The following is a 17456-nucleotide window of genomic DNA, read 5'->3' as shown; positions in this document are numbered from 1 at the left end:
GATTGAACGTAAGTACTGCCACTGAATAATCTTAAACTAACTTACGCGAAGGACAACACACCCATGCCCGAGGGAGAACTTGAACCTCCGATGGGGAGAGCCGTGCGAACCGTGGCAAGGTGCCCAAGACCACGCGGCTACCCCGCTCGGCTCTGAAGGAAGAATTCACACGTGTTATCAGTGCCGACACTTACATTCGGCTTCCCAAACGAACCTTTCTCTCGACGGCAGATGCTTCATCTGGCTCGTATCACTTTCCTATTGTAACACGTAGCAACGAAACGAAGTATCTTTCTTATTGTGTTGTACAGGATGTTGCTCCGTGTCATGTCATGTTATGGTTGGGTGAACGAAAGGGGGGCTAGAGATGCGTTTACATAATCTGGATAGTGGAGGACTAAGTGGAACTTGTTTTAAAAGTAAGTTGTCTGGGCACAGAGATGAATATTGGCTGATAAGTTACTGATACTTGGTTCAAGATGTCACAGAGTTACAAACGGTAGATTTTTTAATGTGCTACTATACGGAACATAGTTTCAGGAGGTACTGAGTTTTTCAGTCTGTGCAGGTAAATGACCTCTTACAGTCTTGACTAAGATGATTATTATGGGTTAGACATTTGATGTGTTGGTATACCTGAAGCTGAGATTTGAATTGTTCATGTCTGTGTTGACAATGGAAGATCGTACCGCAGTTCCATTTGTGACCAAGGGAGTGATGGTGGGGCAGATTCAGGGAAAATTTGAATAAGGAAAGTAAGACCTGAGTTTTGTTGATTCTAAGAAGGGAAACTCATCATTGCAACACCCTCAGATTTAACAGTAAGATGACTCAGTGGATAGCCCGTCAAAAACTACACAGATGAAGCATGAAAACAGGAAGAAGGTGTACTGAACTATGATAAAAGAATCAAAATAGAAACAGTGAACGGTTCAAGCTTTAGATGTGCAACATCATGCCAAAGTCAATCGCCACGGCATCGTGGTTATGTGGTCTCATGTTGGAGTGCGAAGGAAGAAATCCGTGTTCATATCTCCCTCGTGCCCCATTTTTTTCCACAAAATTATGGACTGTCTGATCGGTCATTGACCTGTCTGTTCGCTGTATTCACATATGTGTCTGTGTCGTGGAGTAATGTCCGCTTGCAACAGTGAGGCGTTAGGAAGCGGCCTCCAGACCTATATACCTCCTATTTATTCTACACAAGTACCACATGTTAAGTCTCTTGCGTTCCGTTTTGGAACGTTTATGTGTGGTTTTCATTCCTGTGAGAGGTCTATGTGGCATCTCGTCTTCTCTCACTATTCATCACATTTACTTGCGACGGTAATATATATTGTTAACACATGACTCATATCCTATAACCAGTATATAGTACGAAAATTTCCGAGACTACAGAAGGAGAACAGCCACGTCAATGACCAGACGGAAAGTTCATAATTTTGTGTAAAACAACGGAGCACCATATAGATTTGAACACAGATCCTCCGCTTTGCAGTTCAATACTGTGATCACAGAACCATGACGCCGTGGTTCTTGCACTTCGCTTGATGTTGCACATCTTGAGCTTGGACGATTCACCGTTTCTATTTTGCTTCTTTTTTTACAGTTCAGTACAACTTCTTCCTGTTTTCATGCTTAATATGTGGTCCTTTACGGGTTATCCTCTGGGCCATTTTACCACTAAATATGAGGGGGGTGCGATGGGAAATCTCCCTTGTAAGAGCCTTGGGATTTTCACGCCGAAACTGAAGTTAATTTCCTGTTTCGACCTGTTCCACTACGATTGAAGGGTCTACTACTTTGATCACACCTTGCGACAGTCCGAAGTCGGCATAGAGGTGGTGACTGTTTAGAGCCGATGAGAAAAGAGTGGCGAGAGAAATCTGGGCCCCAAAGATGATGCCAACTATTTCAGAGGCTAGACGTAAATGGAATTTTGCTTTGGATAATTTTATTATAACTGAGTCATTATGAATGATGAACTGTGTCATTGTTATGGACAGGCAGTACTTCTTAATTTTGAGTGACTGAATTCTAATTTAAGGAATGTAGGGTCTAGTTGACATGGAAGGAAGGGTCGAGATCAGGAAGGGCTGAGTCCAGTGTATTAGATCTGATTTATTTATTTTATTTTGCGTTCGATATGCCATATGCCTTACAGTACTACTCACATTCATCATGGGGAACTTAATTACCATGCTGAATGTGTATAGCACTTAGATCTGAGAAGTGAAAGAACAAAGGCCGCCTATGGGACTGTGGCTAGGAATTGGTCGCATTGAGAAAGCTTGTTCGGACTTACAGCAACAGTCCACGGGGTCCTTGGTGCTGATGTGTTAACTTCTATTGATGTATTTGTACAGCAATAGGTGTGGTAGGAGTTGGTTCAGCTGATGGATTTGGTACTATTGATGCAGTTGATGACCCTGTGATATTGGGGATGCTGACAATTCGAATGTAAAGAAAGCAGGGAGGTGCGGAAGATGGCGACTGAAAGACCAAAGGCCACTATGAGTGTAGGTAGTACTAACAGTGGACTGCCCGCCCGGTTGGCGGTGCGGTCTAACGCACAGCTTTCCGGGCGGGAAGGAGCGCCTGGTCCCCGGCACGAATCCGCCCGGCGGATTTCTGTCGACGTCCGGTGAACCGGCCAGTCTGTGGATGCTTTTTAGGCGGTTTTCCATCTACCTCGGCGAATGTGGGCTGGTTCCCCTTATTCCGCCTCAGTTACACTATGTCGGCGATTGCTGCGCAAACAAGTTCTCCACGTACGCGTACACCACCATTACTCTACAACGCAAACATAAGGGTTACACTCGTTGGTGTGAGACGTTCCCTGGGGAGTCCACCGGGGGCCGAACCGCACAGTAACCCTGGGTTCGGTGTGGGGCGGCGGAGGGGTGGACTGCGGTAGTCGTCGTGGGGTTGTGGACCACTGCGGCTGCGGTGGGGACGGAGCCTCTCTATCGTTTCCAGGTCCCTGGTTAGCATACAATACAATACAATACTAACAGTGGAGCGCCCATCATAATGTAACAGTGGCTCAGTTGCAGTTGAAATGAAGACGGCTACAATAATAGAGACCAGGAACTAGGTGCAGTAGTGGTCACTAAAAATGGTTTAATTGGTGCCGAGCAGCCTAAGTGCCGTCAGTATACTGAGGCCACGTAGACGGCTAATGAGGGACAAGAGAAGATCAACGGAAGGCTGCTAACAGTGTCGCCGACGGACAACACAAGTGTTCCGGCGCACGAAAAGTACAAATCCTTAGAACAATTCTATGTCGCTGGATTGCTGAAGAGTTCCTTCCGCGAAACTGTTACACTATGTGATCAAAAGAACCAGGACACCTGGCTGAAAATGACTTAAAAGTCCGTGGCGCCCTCCATCGGTAATGCTGGAATTCAATATGGTGTTGATCCACCCTTAGCCTAGATAACACCTACCACTGTCGCAGGCATACGTTCAATCCGGTACTGGAAGGTTTCTTGGAGAATGGCAGCCCATTCTTCACGGTGTGCTGCAGTGAGGAAAGGTATCGATGTCGGTCGGTGAGGCCTGGCACGAAGTCGGCGTTCGAAAACACCCCAAAGGGATGTTCTACACGATTCAGGTCAGGACTCTGTGCAGGCCAGTCCATTACAGGGATGTTACTGTCGTGTAACCACTCCGCCACAGGCCGTGGATTATGAACATGTGCTCGGTCGTGTTGAAAGATGCAATCGCCATCCCCGAATTGCTCTTCGACAGTGAGAAGCAAGAAGGTGTTTAAAACATCAATGTAAGCCTGTGCTGTGATAGTGCCACGCAAAACAACAAGGGGTACAAGCCCTCTCCATGACAAACACGACCACACCATAACACCACAGCCTCTGAATTTTACTGTCGGCACTACACACGCTGGCAGATGACGTTAACCGGACATTCACCATACCCACGCCCTGCCATCGGAGCGCCACATTGTGTACCGTGATTTGTCACTCCACACAACGTTTTTCCACTGTTCAGTAGTCGAGGCGTCGTTTGGCACTTACCGGCGTGATATGTGGCATTTGAACAGTCGCTCGACCACGGAATCCAAGTTTTCTCACCTCCCGCCTAACTGTCATAGTACTTGCCGTGGATCCTGATGTAGTTGGGAGTTCCTGTGCAATGGTCTGGATAGATGTCTACCTATTACACATTACGACTCTCTTCAACTGTCGGCGGTCTCTGTCAGTCAACAGACGAGGTCGGCCTGTACGCTTTTGTTCTGTACGTGTCCCTTCACGTTTTCACTTCACTGTCACATTGAAAACGTGGACCTAGGGATGTTTAGGAGTGTGCAAATCTCGCATACAGAGGTAGGAGACAAGTGATACCCAATCACTTGACCACGTTCGAAGTCCGTGAGTTCCGCGGAGCGCCCCATTCTGCTCTCTCACGATGTGTAATGACTACCGAGGTAGCTGATATGGAGTACCTGGCAGTAGGTGGCAGCACAATGCACCTAATATGAAAAACGTATGTTTTTAGGGTTGTCTGAATACTTTTGATCCATAGTGTATGACAGGATTGTGCCCCTCTTTATAGCTGTCGACGAGAAGTCTGCAGTGAAGTGAAGTATTTGAAGTAATCAATGCCTGTGGCAGTTAATATCTCATTGTAAAAAGTGAACTTTCATGGTTGAAAATGTCATAGTTTTTAAGATATTCCGGATTGTTATGTCGTATTCAAATGAATTTCTTAGAGAAACCCAGGGTTGCGTCTCTATCTGCAAAGGATATCTTACAGCTTTTATTATTGTCAAAGTCATACCCTGTTCCACTACTGAAATTCAATATATTTCATAGTAGATTTGTACCTAAATCGTTATCCATAAAAGTCCATTTAAAACAAGGAAGGCATTGATACCTAAATGGATTAATATGTCTTCTACGAGGAGAAACGAGATTTATATTATAAACATACATATATATATTATATTATAAATATATCTTATATACTATAAAGCCCTGTAGAAGACATGATCTAATATTCTTCTATAAAAAATACTGTAATATTTTAAGGAAGGTCACAGAAATGACCAGGAATATGCACTTCATGAAAGAAGTTAATAATGTAGATAATCATAATATTAACACGTAAACATCGAAAACTAAATTGCCGATTTTAATACTAATTATACAAGGAGACCAGTAAAACTTACATAATTCGAAAGATACTTTGCTATTGGTGTGTACAAATAATGTATGTACATAGTCGTTAAGAGAGGTAAAAAGAAACAGACGCACATGAGAAAAGTTTTCCTGTATCCTCTCACACTCCTACACGCCATTGTACAAAGCAAGGTGCTATGGCAGAAATTACACGCGAAACTAACGACGTTTCGTAAAATCGCATTCTAGGGATGTTTAAAAGTTGCATGTGGTTCATCTGCAGTAAAAACGCAGAGGAAAACGAAGGATCGTAGTAACGAAGCCTCCGGTATCAACACAGACGTTACATAACGTTGTTTACTGGCGTCATTTTTTCGCTTGCTTTTGTCTAACAGTAAACGGAACTAATTTTTTGTTGATATGTCGCCGTTACCTCAAAATCTGAAATAAAATCCTTGTTTTCAGTTTCTTCATTTTGAATAGCTGCAACTTTCCTTATTATACGGAAACTGTACTTGTTTTAAGCTATGCCTCGAAGAAGAAAATTAATGGGTCGGACGGCAAGACGAAGAACTAGTGACACAGTAAGAACGTGGACAATGATAATGACAATTCTATTGTTGTTTTCAAATATATATTCAAATGAGCATTGAACGTAATTGCAAGTAATTCTGAGAGCTATAATTGAGGTTTCATGAATTTATAGTGCAAATTTTGTAATGCCAAACATTTCGCATCTGAGGTTACTTCACGTAATACAAAGGCATTCACATTGTATTGTGATAAGGGAAAAGTTAAGTTTGACGCCGTTAACAGAAAACTTATTACTCAACGCACTGTATCAAGAACGCACTTCAAATGATCGAACAGTTAAAGAGGACTCAAGTATTTTTTTCGATAATATTCGTAGCTACAATGCAGCATTTGGTATGGTCAGTTCTGTGGCTAAAATTTCAGAATCAGTTTTTCGTACTCTTTTCCCCAAATCGTTCAGGTAAAAGCTAAAAATCATCATAGTGTTCAGATAAGAACTGAGAATCTGAATACGAATAAACGTCAGATTACAAGGTGTCCCACTTAAACCTCCCTGATTTCAAGGACCCAGGAGAGAAAAACAACAGTAGATACGACAATGAAAAATGCACCACATTGTAGAGCATCTCAAAGAATTTATATTCCCGCGTCAGGAGTGCCAAGTATCGTCGCCAGAGTGCAGCATGGTCGCATGAAGTGAAAATGGCGACTCCAGAGTAGCCCCCACAAGCAGTAGTGTGTTTTACAGAAACAAAATCGCCGATTACTGTGCAAAAAATTATCTTCGACTGTATAAATGTGAGCCACCTGATGTTTTCACATCAGGTGGATGGTATAGAAAGTTTCTGGCAACAGGAAGTGTTCTGAAACATTCTAGAGGTGCACGTTACGGTGTTTCAAAAAGAGACAGTGGAGGACATCAGACAAACGTTTCTCAAAAGCTCATGTAAGTCAATTCGTCAAGGATCTAGGCAACTTGATGTACCTCGATCAAGATTGCATCGTATAGTTCACCAGCCTCTTCATATGTGTGCTAACAAAGTGCAAATTCTACAACATCTGACGCCGAACGACAAACCACACCGACTACAATTTGCTGCAGATATGCTGCAGCGTATTGATATGGATGCCAGCTTCCTGTAAAGATGTTTATTCTCAGACGAGGCAACCTCTCATCTATCAGGAAGAGTTAACAGGCATAATGTTCGAATTTGGGGTTCACAAAATCCGCATGTTGTTATTGAACATGTTCATGATAGCCCTAAACTAAATGTCTGGTGCGAGCTAATGCACGACAGGATTGTTGGACCATTCTTCTTTGAGGAACAAACAGTGAATGTGTCAGTGTATCAGGACATGTTGGAGCAGTTTGTGTACCCTCAGATACAAGACTTGCAACCCAACATCATTTTTCAACAAGATGGAGCTCCGCCGCATTGGTCAACGGCTATTCACAAGTTCCTGGATAGAAAATTTCGCCGGCCGAAGTGGCCGAGCGGTTCTAAGCGCTTCAGTCTGGAATCGCGCGACCGCTACAGTCGCAGGTTCGAACCCTGCCTTGGGCATGGATGTGTGTGATGTCCTTAGGTTAGTTAGGTTTAAGTAGTTCTAAGTTCTATGGGACTAATGACCTCAGAAGTTAAGTCCCATAGTGCTCAGAGCCATTTGAACCACAGAAAATTTCCCAATCGTTGGATCAGTCGGGGAGGACCCACCACGTTCACCCGAGATTACGCCGTTTGATTTCTTCATGTGGGGATTCGTCAAGGACCATGTGTATGCGACCAAAGTGGACGATATTCCTACGTTGCAACATCGTATCACTAATGCTATTGCAACAATAACAGAGGAAATGTTACAAAGAACTTGGCAAGAAATTGATTATAGACTCGATATTCTTTGTGCTACAAATGGTTCACATGTAGAGGTGTATTGATGATAAATAAATAAATTCTTTGAGATTCTCTACAATATGGTGCATTTTTCATTGTCGTATCTACTGTGAGTTTTTTTTCCCTGGGTCTTTGAAATCACGGAGGTTTGAGTGGGATACCCAGTACTTTAAACCTCACTTTCGTTACTTTATAAACACAACTGGTTGAATTCCGACCAAAGATTAGAACTGTGTTTGGATATTGTGAAATGAGACACAGGAGGACCAATCAGGATACAAGATACTATCGCAGTTAAACGAATGACAATGTTGTGGGCGATAATTCACCAGTTGCGATTATTTTTAACAACCACTGTCAAAATATAACACAAATTAGATTAAATGGTTAATTTGAAGAAGCAACAGAATACATTAAAATGTCATTCCAGAAAATTTTTAGGACCTGTGAGTAGACCAACACTCTACGCTGAAATTAAGAGAACTATAATAGTTCTCTAAAACAAAAGTTCATAAGCTGTTGATGGAATTTCAAACAGAATTCTGAAGAGTTATTTCGACTTAATAGGCAACGTACTTAGTGATTTATGTGATACACCACTGGCACAATAATTTATCCAGGCTGATTCCAATGCTTCATCATAAAACCTTTTTATAAGACAGGTGATAGGAAAAAGTTAAATAAATATCATCCACTTTCCTTACAGAATCATTTTCCAAATTATTCGAAAAAGTACCGTGCTCAAAGGTAGTCTCACATTGACAACTTTCACAAAAAGTAACCGTCGTCAATTGACAAAGGTCGATTTGTAGGAAACGTTTTTGACAAGGGTTGTCTTCGCAGATTCAACTTTTCTGCGAGTTGCAAAAGGGGCTGTTTCTACGAAATTTGATTAAACCAAATTGCGAGTCCAGGGCATAGCTACCAGACTGCGTTCAAAACCTCGAAAATGAATAAAAAACAGGGGTTATTTCTGTTATGAAGTCATCAATTTTTTGCGATCTGTCCGAAGCATTTGTTGTGTAGATAATGTGGCTCTCATAGATGTCCTCGGCAGATTGGAAGGAAACGTTGGGCTCTCCAAGAAATTCAGTCGACCACAGAATAATAGATCGGAGTATTTTAATAAGAGTGTCGATACCTCGCATTCGATAGAGGGCACAGATATTGGACATGTTATTGCTCTTAAACATGTACTTTGTTATACATGGTGAATAAATACCGCTGCACCTTTAATTTTAGATTTTCATTATTTGGATGAATACATGAGCACTAACCGGGTTTCGGGACTCTTATCCCATCTTCAGGTGCTACTGCAACTGTTAATGAAGACCAAATAGGACGCAAAACAACAATAAATAAATAAATGTCGTGTGACTAGGGCCTCCCGTCGTGTAGACCATTCGCCGGGTACAAGTCTTTCGATTTGACGCCACTTCGGCGACCTGCGCGTCGATGGGGATGAAATGATGTTGATTAGGACAACACAACACCCAGTCCCTGAACGGAGAAAATCTCCGGCCCAGCCGGGAATCGAACCCGGGCTCTTAGGATTGACACACTGTCGCACTGACCACTCAGCTACCGGGGACGGCCAAAACGACAATTAGCAACATTAAAAGGGCTGTCAAGACTGTAAAACATCATTAGAACCTACCTTAATTACGTGCGACCACACTGTACAACTTACACAGAAAAATTGACAAATTCATCCAGTAGTATAAGAGAGCCTGTTGCGGGCCGACCGGTAAGACTCGAGGCAAACATGGTCTGACCGAAAAAGCAAGACTAAATCCATAAACATGCAATCATAGACTGACCTACTATGAACCACCAAAGACGAGGCATGGACTTGAGAAAGCCAACATCGGGCATAAATGCTGTTACAATCAATTAAAACACCAGTTGTCGAATTACAAAAGATAACTTATCATGTAAGTGCTCTGTCAACTGCATGTCGAGTAATCCCAGCATGACTTGTATAACTGACGACCGCGTGGAGCGCAAGCGCGCGCTCCAGTGTACACACACTCCATTAGGGAACCGTCTATGCGTGGATATTTATAGATTTAGTCTCGTTTACCTCGATTCTTATCGGTCGACCCCGCAGTTTTCATGCCTCATCGCACAGGCTCTCTCATAATACTGGATAAATTTGTTAATTTTTCTACGGATCTTGTAAAGGGTGGCGCAGATAAAAGTACCCGTGAAAGTACAAAGGAAATGCAGTGAAATTACAGAAACGAAGACCTGAAATTCACTTACCGTTTATTTACAATAAAAAATACACTGAAAAATGCATTTGTAGAAGACGCTGAATGTGACGCCCTGCAACATCAATACACCGCTGTGCACGTCTAAGCAAATTCAGATACGTCCGGCGTAAAGTTCGGATATCGATGGCGGCAACTTCACGGCTCATATTGCCTTTCAGTTCCTGCACTGTTTTGTGGATTTCTTTTTTCACAGATTTTGCTCTTCAAGCGTCCCCAAAAGAAAAAATTAACATGTTGTTAGAACTGGCGAACATGGTGAACATAAATGTTTGCTGACTGTTCGTTGCTCAGTAGAGACATCATGGACTTCTTCAAGGGATACCTAAGACATGTGACATGTTGACCCGTCTAACTGAGATGCAGTAGTGTCTTTCATATTCACAAAATGTATCAGAACTTTCCATATATGCAACCGTGTTGAGGGTATCGTCAAAAGATATCGGTCCAATGATGCGCGTTCCTGTTACACCGCACCAGACGCCGATTTTTCATCATGAAGTGGTTGCTGAAACACAATGTTACGGTTATCCGTTGCCAAGTACCTCGTGTTCTGTGAATTCACATGACCGAAAAGATGAAACCATGCTTCATCGCTCATGATGTAATGGAAAGGGTCTAACAAACCATCGTTGATGTTATTCAAAAGCCACGTGCAGTACTCTACACGTCTCTCACTATCATCTTCCTGTAATTGCTGTTCAATCGTCATACGATATGGCTTCAAACTAAGACTTCAACCGGCCACTCCTCCTACTTACATGCGACTTTTGGGACAATTTATGTGTAGACTTCTTTGGGCTCCGAATAATTCTTCGGCGAACGTGTGCCGTAACTTCTGGTGTGCGAACTGTAGGAATTCTTTGTCGTTTTACAATTTGCACAGATCCGTAAGTGCGCCAGTATTTTGTACAGACTCTGTATTGCTCTGTTTGCTGTAGTCCTCTATCCGGATACTTGACCCTGAAATTTCGCGAGTTTCATTAATCGAACCCATTTTCACATACTCTTCCACAACGTCAATTCTTTCTTCTATCGCGAAAATGACTTTGCAGACCGCAGAAAGAAACGGCTAACTTCACTGACGAAATGAACAGAAATGCTGACAGAAGAATGCTAACAATCGATTACTACATAAAACTCTCCGTTGTTGTGGCTGTTTACTCGACTCAGAAGTGGAAATATTGCATTCATGTTCAAAGGGGAGGCGGGATGCTACTTTTCACTGTACTACCCTGTACGATTTGGTCGTATGCAACTACGGCACGGTCAGTGCGGTCAGTGATGGTTTACAGCCTTAACGGGCCTTTTAATATTTATTATTTTTGTTTAGTATCCTATTTACTCTTCATAAATTGTTTCAATAGCATCTGAAGATGAAATTAAAGTCCTGAAACTCGTGTAAAGCACATACATTTATCCAAATAAAGGCACTTAGAAATTTCAATTGCAGCGAATTTTATTCACCACGAACAGCCTAAATAACATGTTTCCTGGAACACTGTTCTACGAAAACAGCGATCACAGGTGTATCAATAAAATTTGCTAAAAACAGTTTTGATCGCATAGATATTTTATTTAAATTGGTGACCAATTTCATTCTGTTGCACTTTGATCATCTTCAGACCTTTTACTTCATGATGGTGACAGGAGCTGGGCTGGCTGAGCAGGCTGCTCTAAAGGGATATAATCGATTGCGGATAGCAAATTTTATTACTGTAAATAAACGTTGTGGATGTTCCAAAAAAATGGCTCTGAGCACTATGGGACTTAAATTATGAGGTCATCAGTTCAAAAAATGGCTCTGAGCACTATGGGACTTAACATCTTAGGTCATCAGTCCCCTAGAACTTAGAACTACTTAAACCTAACTAACCTAAGGACATCACACACATCCATGCCCGAGGCAGGATTCGAACCTGCGATCGTAGCAGTCCCGCGGTTCCGGACTGCAGCGCCTAGAACCGCAAGACCACTCCGGCCTGCTGTGGATGTTCCACTGAGAATTTATTACGCACATTATTGTTTCGCAGGCTTGAAAAGCTGACTTGGATTTATTTTCCAAAACCGTTTGTAATTGCAAAGTGTGGCCCGGGAGTGATAGGTTGTGTTTGGTGGTGTTCTGCAGGCACTATGAGCAGCGGGCTGTTCTGCCTGTGCTTCGGCAAGCCGCGCTTCTCGGTGCGCGACGACCCGCAGGCGCGCGTCGGCGCGTGCTGCGTGGACCTGGTGATCGCCGTGGGGCAGCTCTTCACCGTCGTCTTCTGCCTCGTCGGCTGGGGCTGGAGCATCTGGTGGGGGCTCATCATGCTGCGCCTCGCACGTGAGTCACCTCCTCTGTCTCCCTTCCTCGCCGTAGCACTGCGCGGCCATACAGACTCTCTAAGTCAGAAGTACGTAGATGGTAGAGATTCCTAAGTACCGGGTGATCAAAAAGTCGGTATAAATTTGAAAACTTAACCGAATAATGTAGACAGAGAGGTAAAAATTGACACACACGCTTGGAATGACATGGGGTTTTATTAGAGCCAAAAAAAAGTTATCGAGCCTCTTTTTTTTCCGAGGAAGTGCGTGATTCTGGTTTTGTAACTGCTACCGTGACGGGTGAGGGGTACGCCGATATGTTACAGAATCGCATCATCCCCAGCCTAGCTGATTAACACCTGCTGGAATGTATGATGTTTATGCAGGATGGCGCTCAACCCCATATTGCTAGACGCATGAAAGATCTCTTGCGCGCGGCGTTTGGTGATGATCGTGTGCTCAGCCGCCACTTTCGTCATGCTTGGCCTCCCAGGTCCCCAGACCTCAGTCCGTGCGAATACTGGCTTTGGGGTTACCTGAAGTCGCAAGTGTATCATGATCGACTGACATCTCTAGAGATGCTGAAAGACAACATGCGACGCCAATGTCTCCGGACATGCTTTACAGTGCTGTTCACAACATTATTCCTCGATTACAGCTATTGTTGAGGAATGATGGTGGACATATTGAGCATTTCCTGTAAAGAACATCATCTTCTCTTTGTCTTACTTTGTTATGCTAATCATTGCTATTCTGATCAGAAGAAGCACCATCTGTAGGACATTTTTTGAACTTTTGTATTTATTTATCTTTTTCTAATAAAACCCCATGCCATTCCAAGCATGTGTGTCAATTTGTACCTCTCTATCTACATTATTCCGTGATTTATTCAGTATTCAAATTTATACTGACTTTTTGATCACCCGGTACACTAAGATGACAGAAGTCATGGGCTAGCGATATGTACATAAACAAATGGCGGTAACATAAAAGGACGGTACACTGGTGCAGATGTCATTTGTACTCAGGTGATTCGTATGTAGGGTACTTTACGACCTGGTTATGGCCGCAGGACGGAAATTTACAGACTGTGAACGTGGAATGGTAGTTGGAGCCAGACGCGTGGGACATTGCATTTCGGAAATCGTTGGAGAATTCAGTATTCTGAGATCCAAATAGTCAAGGGTGTGGAGAATACCAAATTTCGGGCATTACCTCTCCCCAAGGACAACGGAGTGGCCGACGACCTTCACTTAACAACGGCTTTTCCGTAGTTAGGACAGTGTGGAAGAATTCGGCGTTAACGGGCTGTGGCAGCAGACGACCGACGCGAGTGCCTTTTCTAAGAGCATGACATCGCGTGCAGCACCTCTCTTGGGTTTGCAACCATATCGATTGGACCCCAGACAACTGGAAAACCGTGCCCTGGTCAGATTAGTCGCGATTTCAGTTGCTAAGAGCTGATGGTACATTTCGAGTGTGGTGCAGACCCCAAAAAGAACTGTGCAAGCTGGTGGTGGCTCCATAATGGTGTGGGCTGTGTTTACATCGGATATGGACTGAGTCTTCTGGTCCAACTGAATTATTTGGAGACTATTTGAAGCCATTCACGGACTTCATCATCCCAAACAACGACGAAATTTTTATAGATGACAATGCACCGTGTCACAGAGCCACAATTGCACGTGATTGATTTGAAGAACATTATGGACAATTCGAGGGAATTATTTGGTCACCCAGATCGCCAGACATGAATTTCCTCGAACATCTATGGTACATAATCGAGAGGTCAGTTCGTGCACAAAATCCTGCACAGGCAACACTCTCGCAATTCTGGACGCTATAGCGGCAGCAAGCCTCAATATTTTTTGCAGGGGACTTCCAAAGACTTGTTGAGTCCATGCCACGTCGAGTTGCTGCACTAAGCCGGGCAAAAGGACGTCACTGTAGTACAGCAATGGACCCACCAGGGTAGCCGAGAGCGCTAGCGCACTGCTTCCTGGACTCTGGTATGCGCGCCAGCCCCGGATCGAATCCGCCCGGCGGATTAACGACGAGGGCCGATGTGCCGGCCAGCCTGGATGTGATTTTTAGGCGGTTTTCCACATCCTGCTAGGTGAATACCGGGCTGGTCCCCTTGTTCCGCCTCAGTTACATAGCTCAGAGACATCTGAGCACATTCGCACTATTCCATGGATACCACTCGACGCAGACAGTTGGGGTACACTATTTCCGTCCCGGGCAGTACGGGGTGGCGGCAGGAAGGGCATCCAGCCACCTCTTACACATTAACATGCCAAATCCGATTAACGATAGCTGACCCTGCGGAACAAGGCTCAAGCTATAGACTGTAGTACAGTAATGGAGATTTTGAACGAGCTGTAGCCATTTTGGTTTTCGGATGTTCATCTGTTCTATTATTTTCCGCGGTGCCAGCCGCCCCCTTCTATCATGCCTTCGCCAGCTAAAATGAACGGTTTATGGGACATAAACTATGTACAACACTTAATTTACCGCTCTTCCAGGTCGATTAAAGCAACACATCTACTTTGTACTTCAATGTCCTACAGCCCTACCATTTTAATGGCGTGGTACCTCTGGTAACAGGTTATACGTCTACATCTACATCGGTACTCTGCAAACTAACGTAAAGTGCATGGTATAGGGTACTTTCCATCATACCACATATTAAAATTTCTTCCCATGCCAGTCGTGTGTACAGTGCTGGAAGAATGATTGCTTCAATCAGACCTTTTCGGCGATCTGCTTTGCAAGCTGGCTTACTCTAACGCCTCACCAAGCGGTTCCGGCGAGTAATGGGAGGGGAAGAGGAGAGTAGGGGAGGACGAATCTGAACAGTGCAGCTCGGCGCAAGGAACTGCTATCGACGAGTCTCTTCTAAGGCTGCTAAAAGTTCCATAGAGATGTATCGCTTCTCGGTGGTAATTTAACACCTTTCGTGGCAAATTTATTTCCTAAGACTGTTCCACTGACGAGAAATGACAATAAAATTAAACTTAGTTGTTTTAATTAATGAAGGAACTAACACGATGCAGTTAAGTAAAAAACATTTTATTTGTTACGATTGGTGTAGCCTTATGATGGATGTCGTTTCCGGACGAAGCTTAAATTGATATCAGTATGTATTTTGTGACTATTTTATTCGCACACAGAAACACTGCATGTCAATGAATACTAGTTATTTTGCTTCTCAATAAAATATCAACGTTGTTGTCACTTTCTGAGCACTGCTAATTCGACGACAAGCGTTTAAATTGAAGACTTTCAGTCAACTTCTGTGGATAGATTTCGTTCCCTTCATTGTGGAAAAAAGTTGCCCGCGCGAATATTTAGGTCCAAACATCGACGTAATTGTAGCTGCAAAATTATGAAGTTGTGGAAATTTATGTTGAAGAAATTTTTATAGGAGTCTACAAGACTAATGAAACCTATCATTAAAATGCCTGTCACACTGCAGGTTTATCAGTTCTAGCTGTAGCTATACATACCAATGGCATTGCCACAGTGGTCATACGGGTTCCCGTCAGATCACCGAGGTTCAGCACTGTCGGGCTTGGCTAACACTTGGATAGGTGACCGTCCGGATCTGCCGAGCACTGTTGGCAAGCAAGGTGGACTCAGCCCTCATCCAGTGACGACTATCGTCTGAGGATGACATGGCGGTGGGTCGGTACCGTTCGGCCTTCCGGGGCCTGTTCGGATGATGTTTTTAGTTAGTAGCTAGGCATCCTTCACTGGTGTGTTATAAATTGATAATGATGTGTCTGACGTCGCACTGAAGTTACAAACCCGGCCATAATGCAGCTGTCCGATGATTTAAAAAGTGCTACTCTCCACTTGAAGCATTGTGCTATTATGTATACACGCTTGCATTTAAAACTACAGCGAAGTTAACATATTGCCATTCCTCTGAAGACGGTGTACTGTTTCCACATCCCCTGCGCTACATAATGTCTGACAGCCACACTTTACCGTGAGAGCTCACTGCCCAGGCGGCGAGCGAGCAAGAGTGCTAAGGCTTGTGTAGCCTCCTCCTGAAGAGGCCTGGCCTCCTTACTCGCTGTAGCTGTTCTAACCTTGCCTTCGCAGTCACTAGGGGGGGTGATAAGTAAAGGCTCTGATTCCTCACTTAATGCTGATTCTTGAAACTTAATAAGTAGGATTTCGCGTTATAATGGGCGCCTATCTTCAGCCTTCTGCTAGTTAAAGTTTTTCGCATTTCCGTGGCGCTTTCTCGTGGATCAAATAAACCTGTGAAGATTCGTGCCGTCCTTCTTTCTACACATTCAGTGTCTTCTGATCCCCTATTAATCTTATGCGGCATGGATCCCACACACTTGAGTAGTATTCTAAGATGGAACAACCAAGTAATTTATAAGCAATCTCTTTCGTAGTCTGACCGCACTTTCCCAGTGTCCTGCCAACGAACCGAAGTCTGTCACCTGCTTTACATACGATTCAGAACACACGACGTTCCATTTCATATCTCCATAAACCGATACAATTGAAATTTGGAAGAACGCTTGCAAGCGTATGATGAAGATGCGACTGTCACGGTGGCATATATCGATTTATGTTTACGTCGATGACAACTACAAGAGATGAACGGCATGGTTCAAATGGCTCTGAGCACTATGGGACTTAACATCTGAGGTCATCAGTCCCCTAGAACTTAGAACTACTTAAACCTAACTAACCTATGGACATCACACACATCCATGTCCGAGGCAGGATTCGAACCTGCGACCGTAGCAGTCGCGCAGTTCCGGACTGAAGCGCCTAGAACCGCTCGGCCACCGCGGCCGGCTATGAACGGCATGGATTTCGTGTATACCCTGCCAAGCAATCTCCATTTCAAATTATCAACGTTTCAAATGATTTGCTTTTTTTAATTAAATCATGCGACTAGAAAGGTGAGTACTGCAGCCAGTCTCTGTTTCTTGTGGTCTTCCGTTAGGATTTTGGAAACACGCCAAGCATAAAATTTGCGGCAACCAAGCTTCTCCGCCACAATGTCATGCACCAAACTCCATGAAATTTGGGGAAAATGTTACGAATGTTCCGTAATCGCGAAACTAAGATTTTCACGAATTTTGTCGTTGATTTTCATCACCGGTTCGTCAGTTACAAGGCTAGGCCTACCACTGCGAACCTCAACGTGAGCACTGCTACGGCCATTTTTAAAACAAGTGCCCCATTGCCTCACTCGGCTTTCACTCATTATTCCTTTTCCGTACACATCACAAAGGTCGCGATAAAACTAGGATTCATAGTCATGTAGAACTTTATAA

At 43.7% G+C, this 17456-nt stretch overlaps 1 protein-coding gene across 1 annotated transcript in view; it reads left to right on the top strand.

Annotated features, from left to right (window-relative positions):
- The window catches only part of LOC124616717 (protein stum-like), a 67294-nt gene that overhangs the window by 36519 nt on the left and 13319 nt on the right, over nt 1-17456 (top strand). The window contains exon 3 of the mRNA XM_047145077.1: nt 11969-12163. Within this exon, the coding sequence (XP_047001033.1) occupies nt 11969-12163 (195 nt within the window). The remainder of the gene's footprint in view (nt 1-11968; nt 12164-17456) is intronic.

The sequence above is a fragment of the Schistocerca americana genome, chromosome 5 (assembly GCF_021461395.2).
Source record: "Schistocerca americana isolate TAMUIC-IGC-003095 chromosome 5, iqSchAmer2.1, whole genome shotgun sequence".
Taxonomy (NCBI): Eukaryota; Metazoa; Arthropoda; class Insecta; order Orthoptera; family Acrididae; genus Schistocerca; species Schistocerca americana.
Note: the sequence above shows the minus strand (reverse complement) of the source record. Positions and strands in the feature narration are given on the sequence as shown.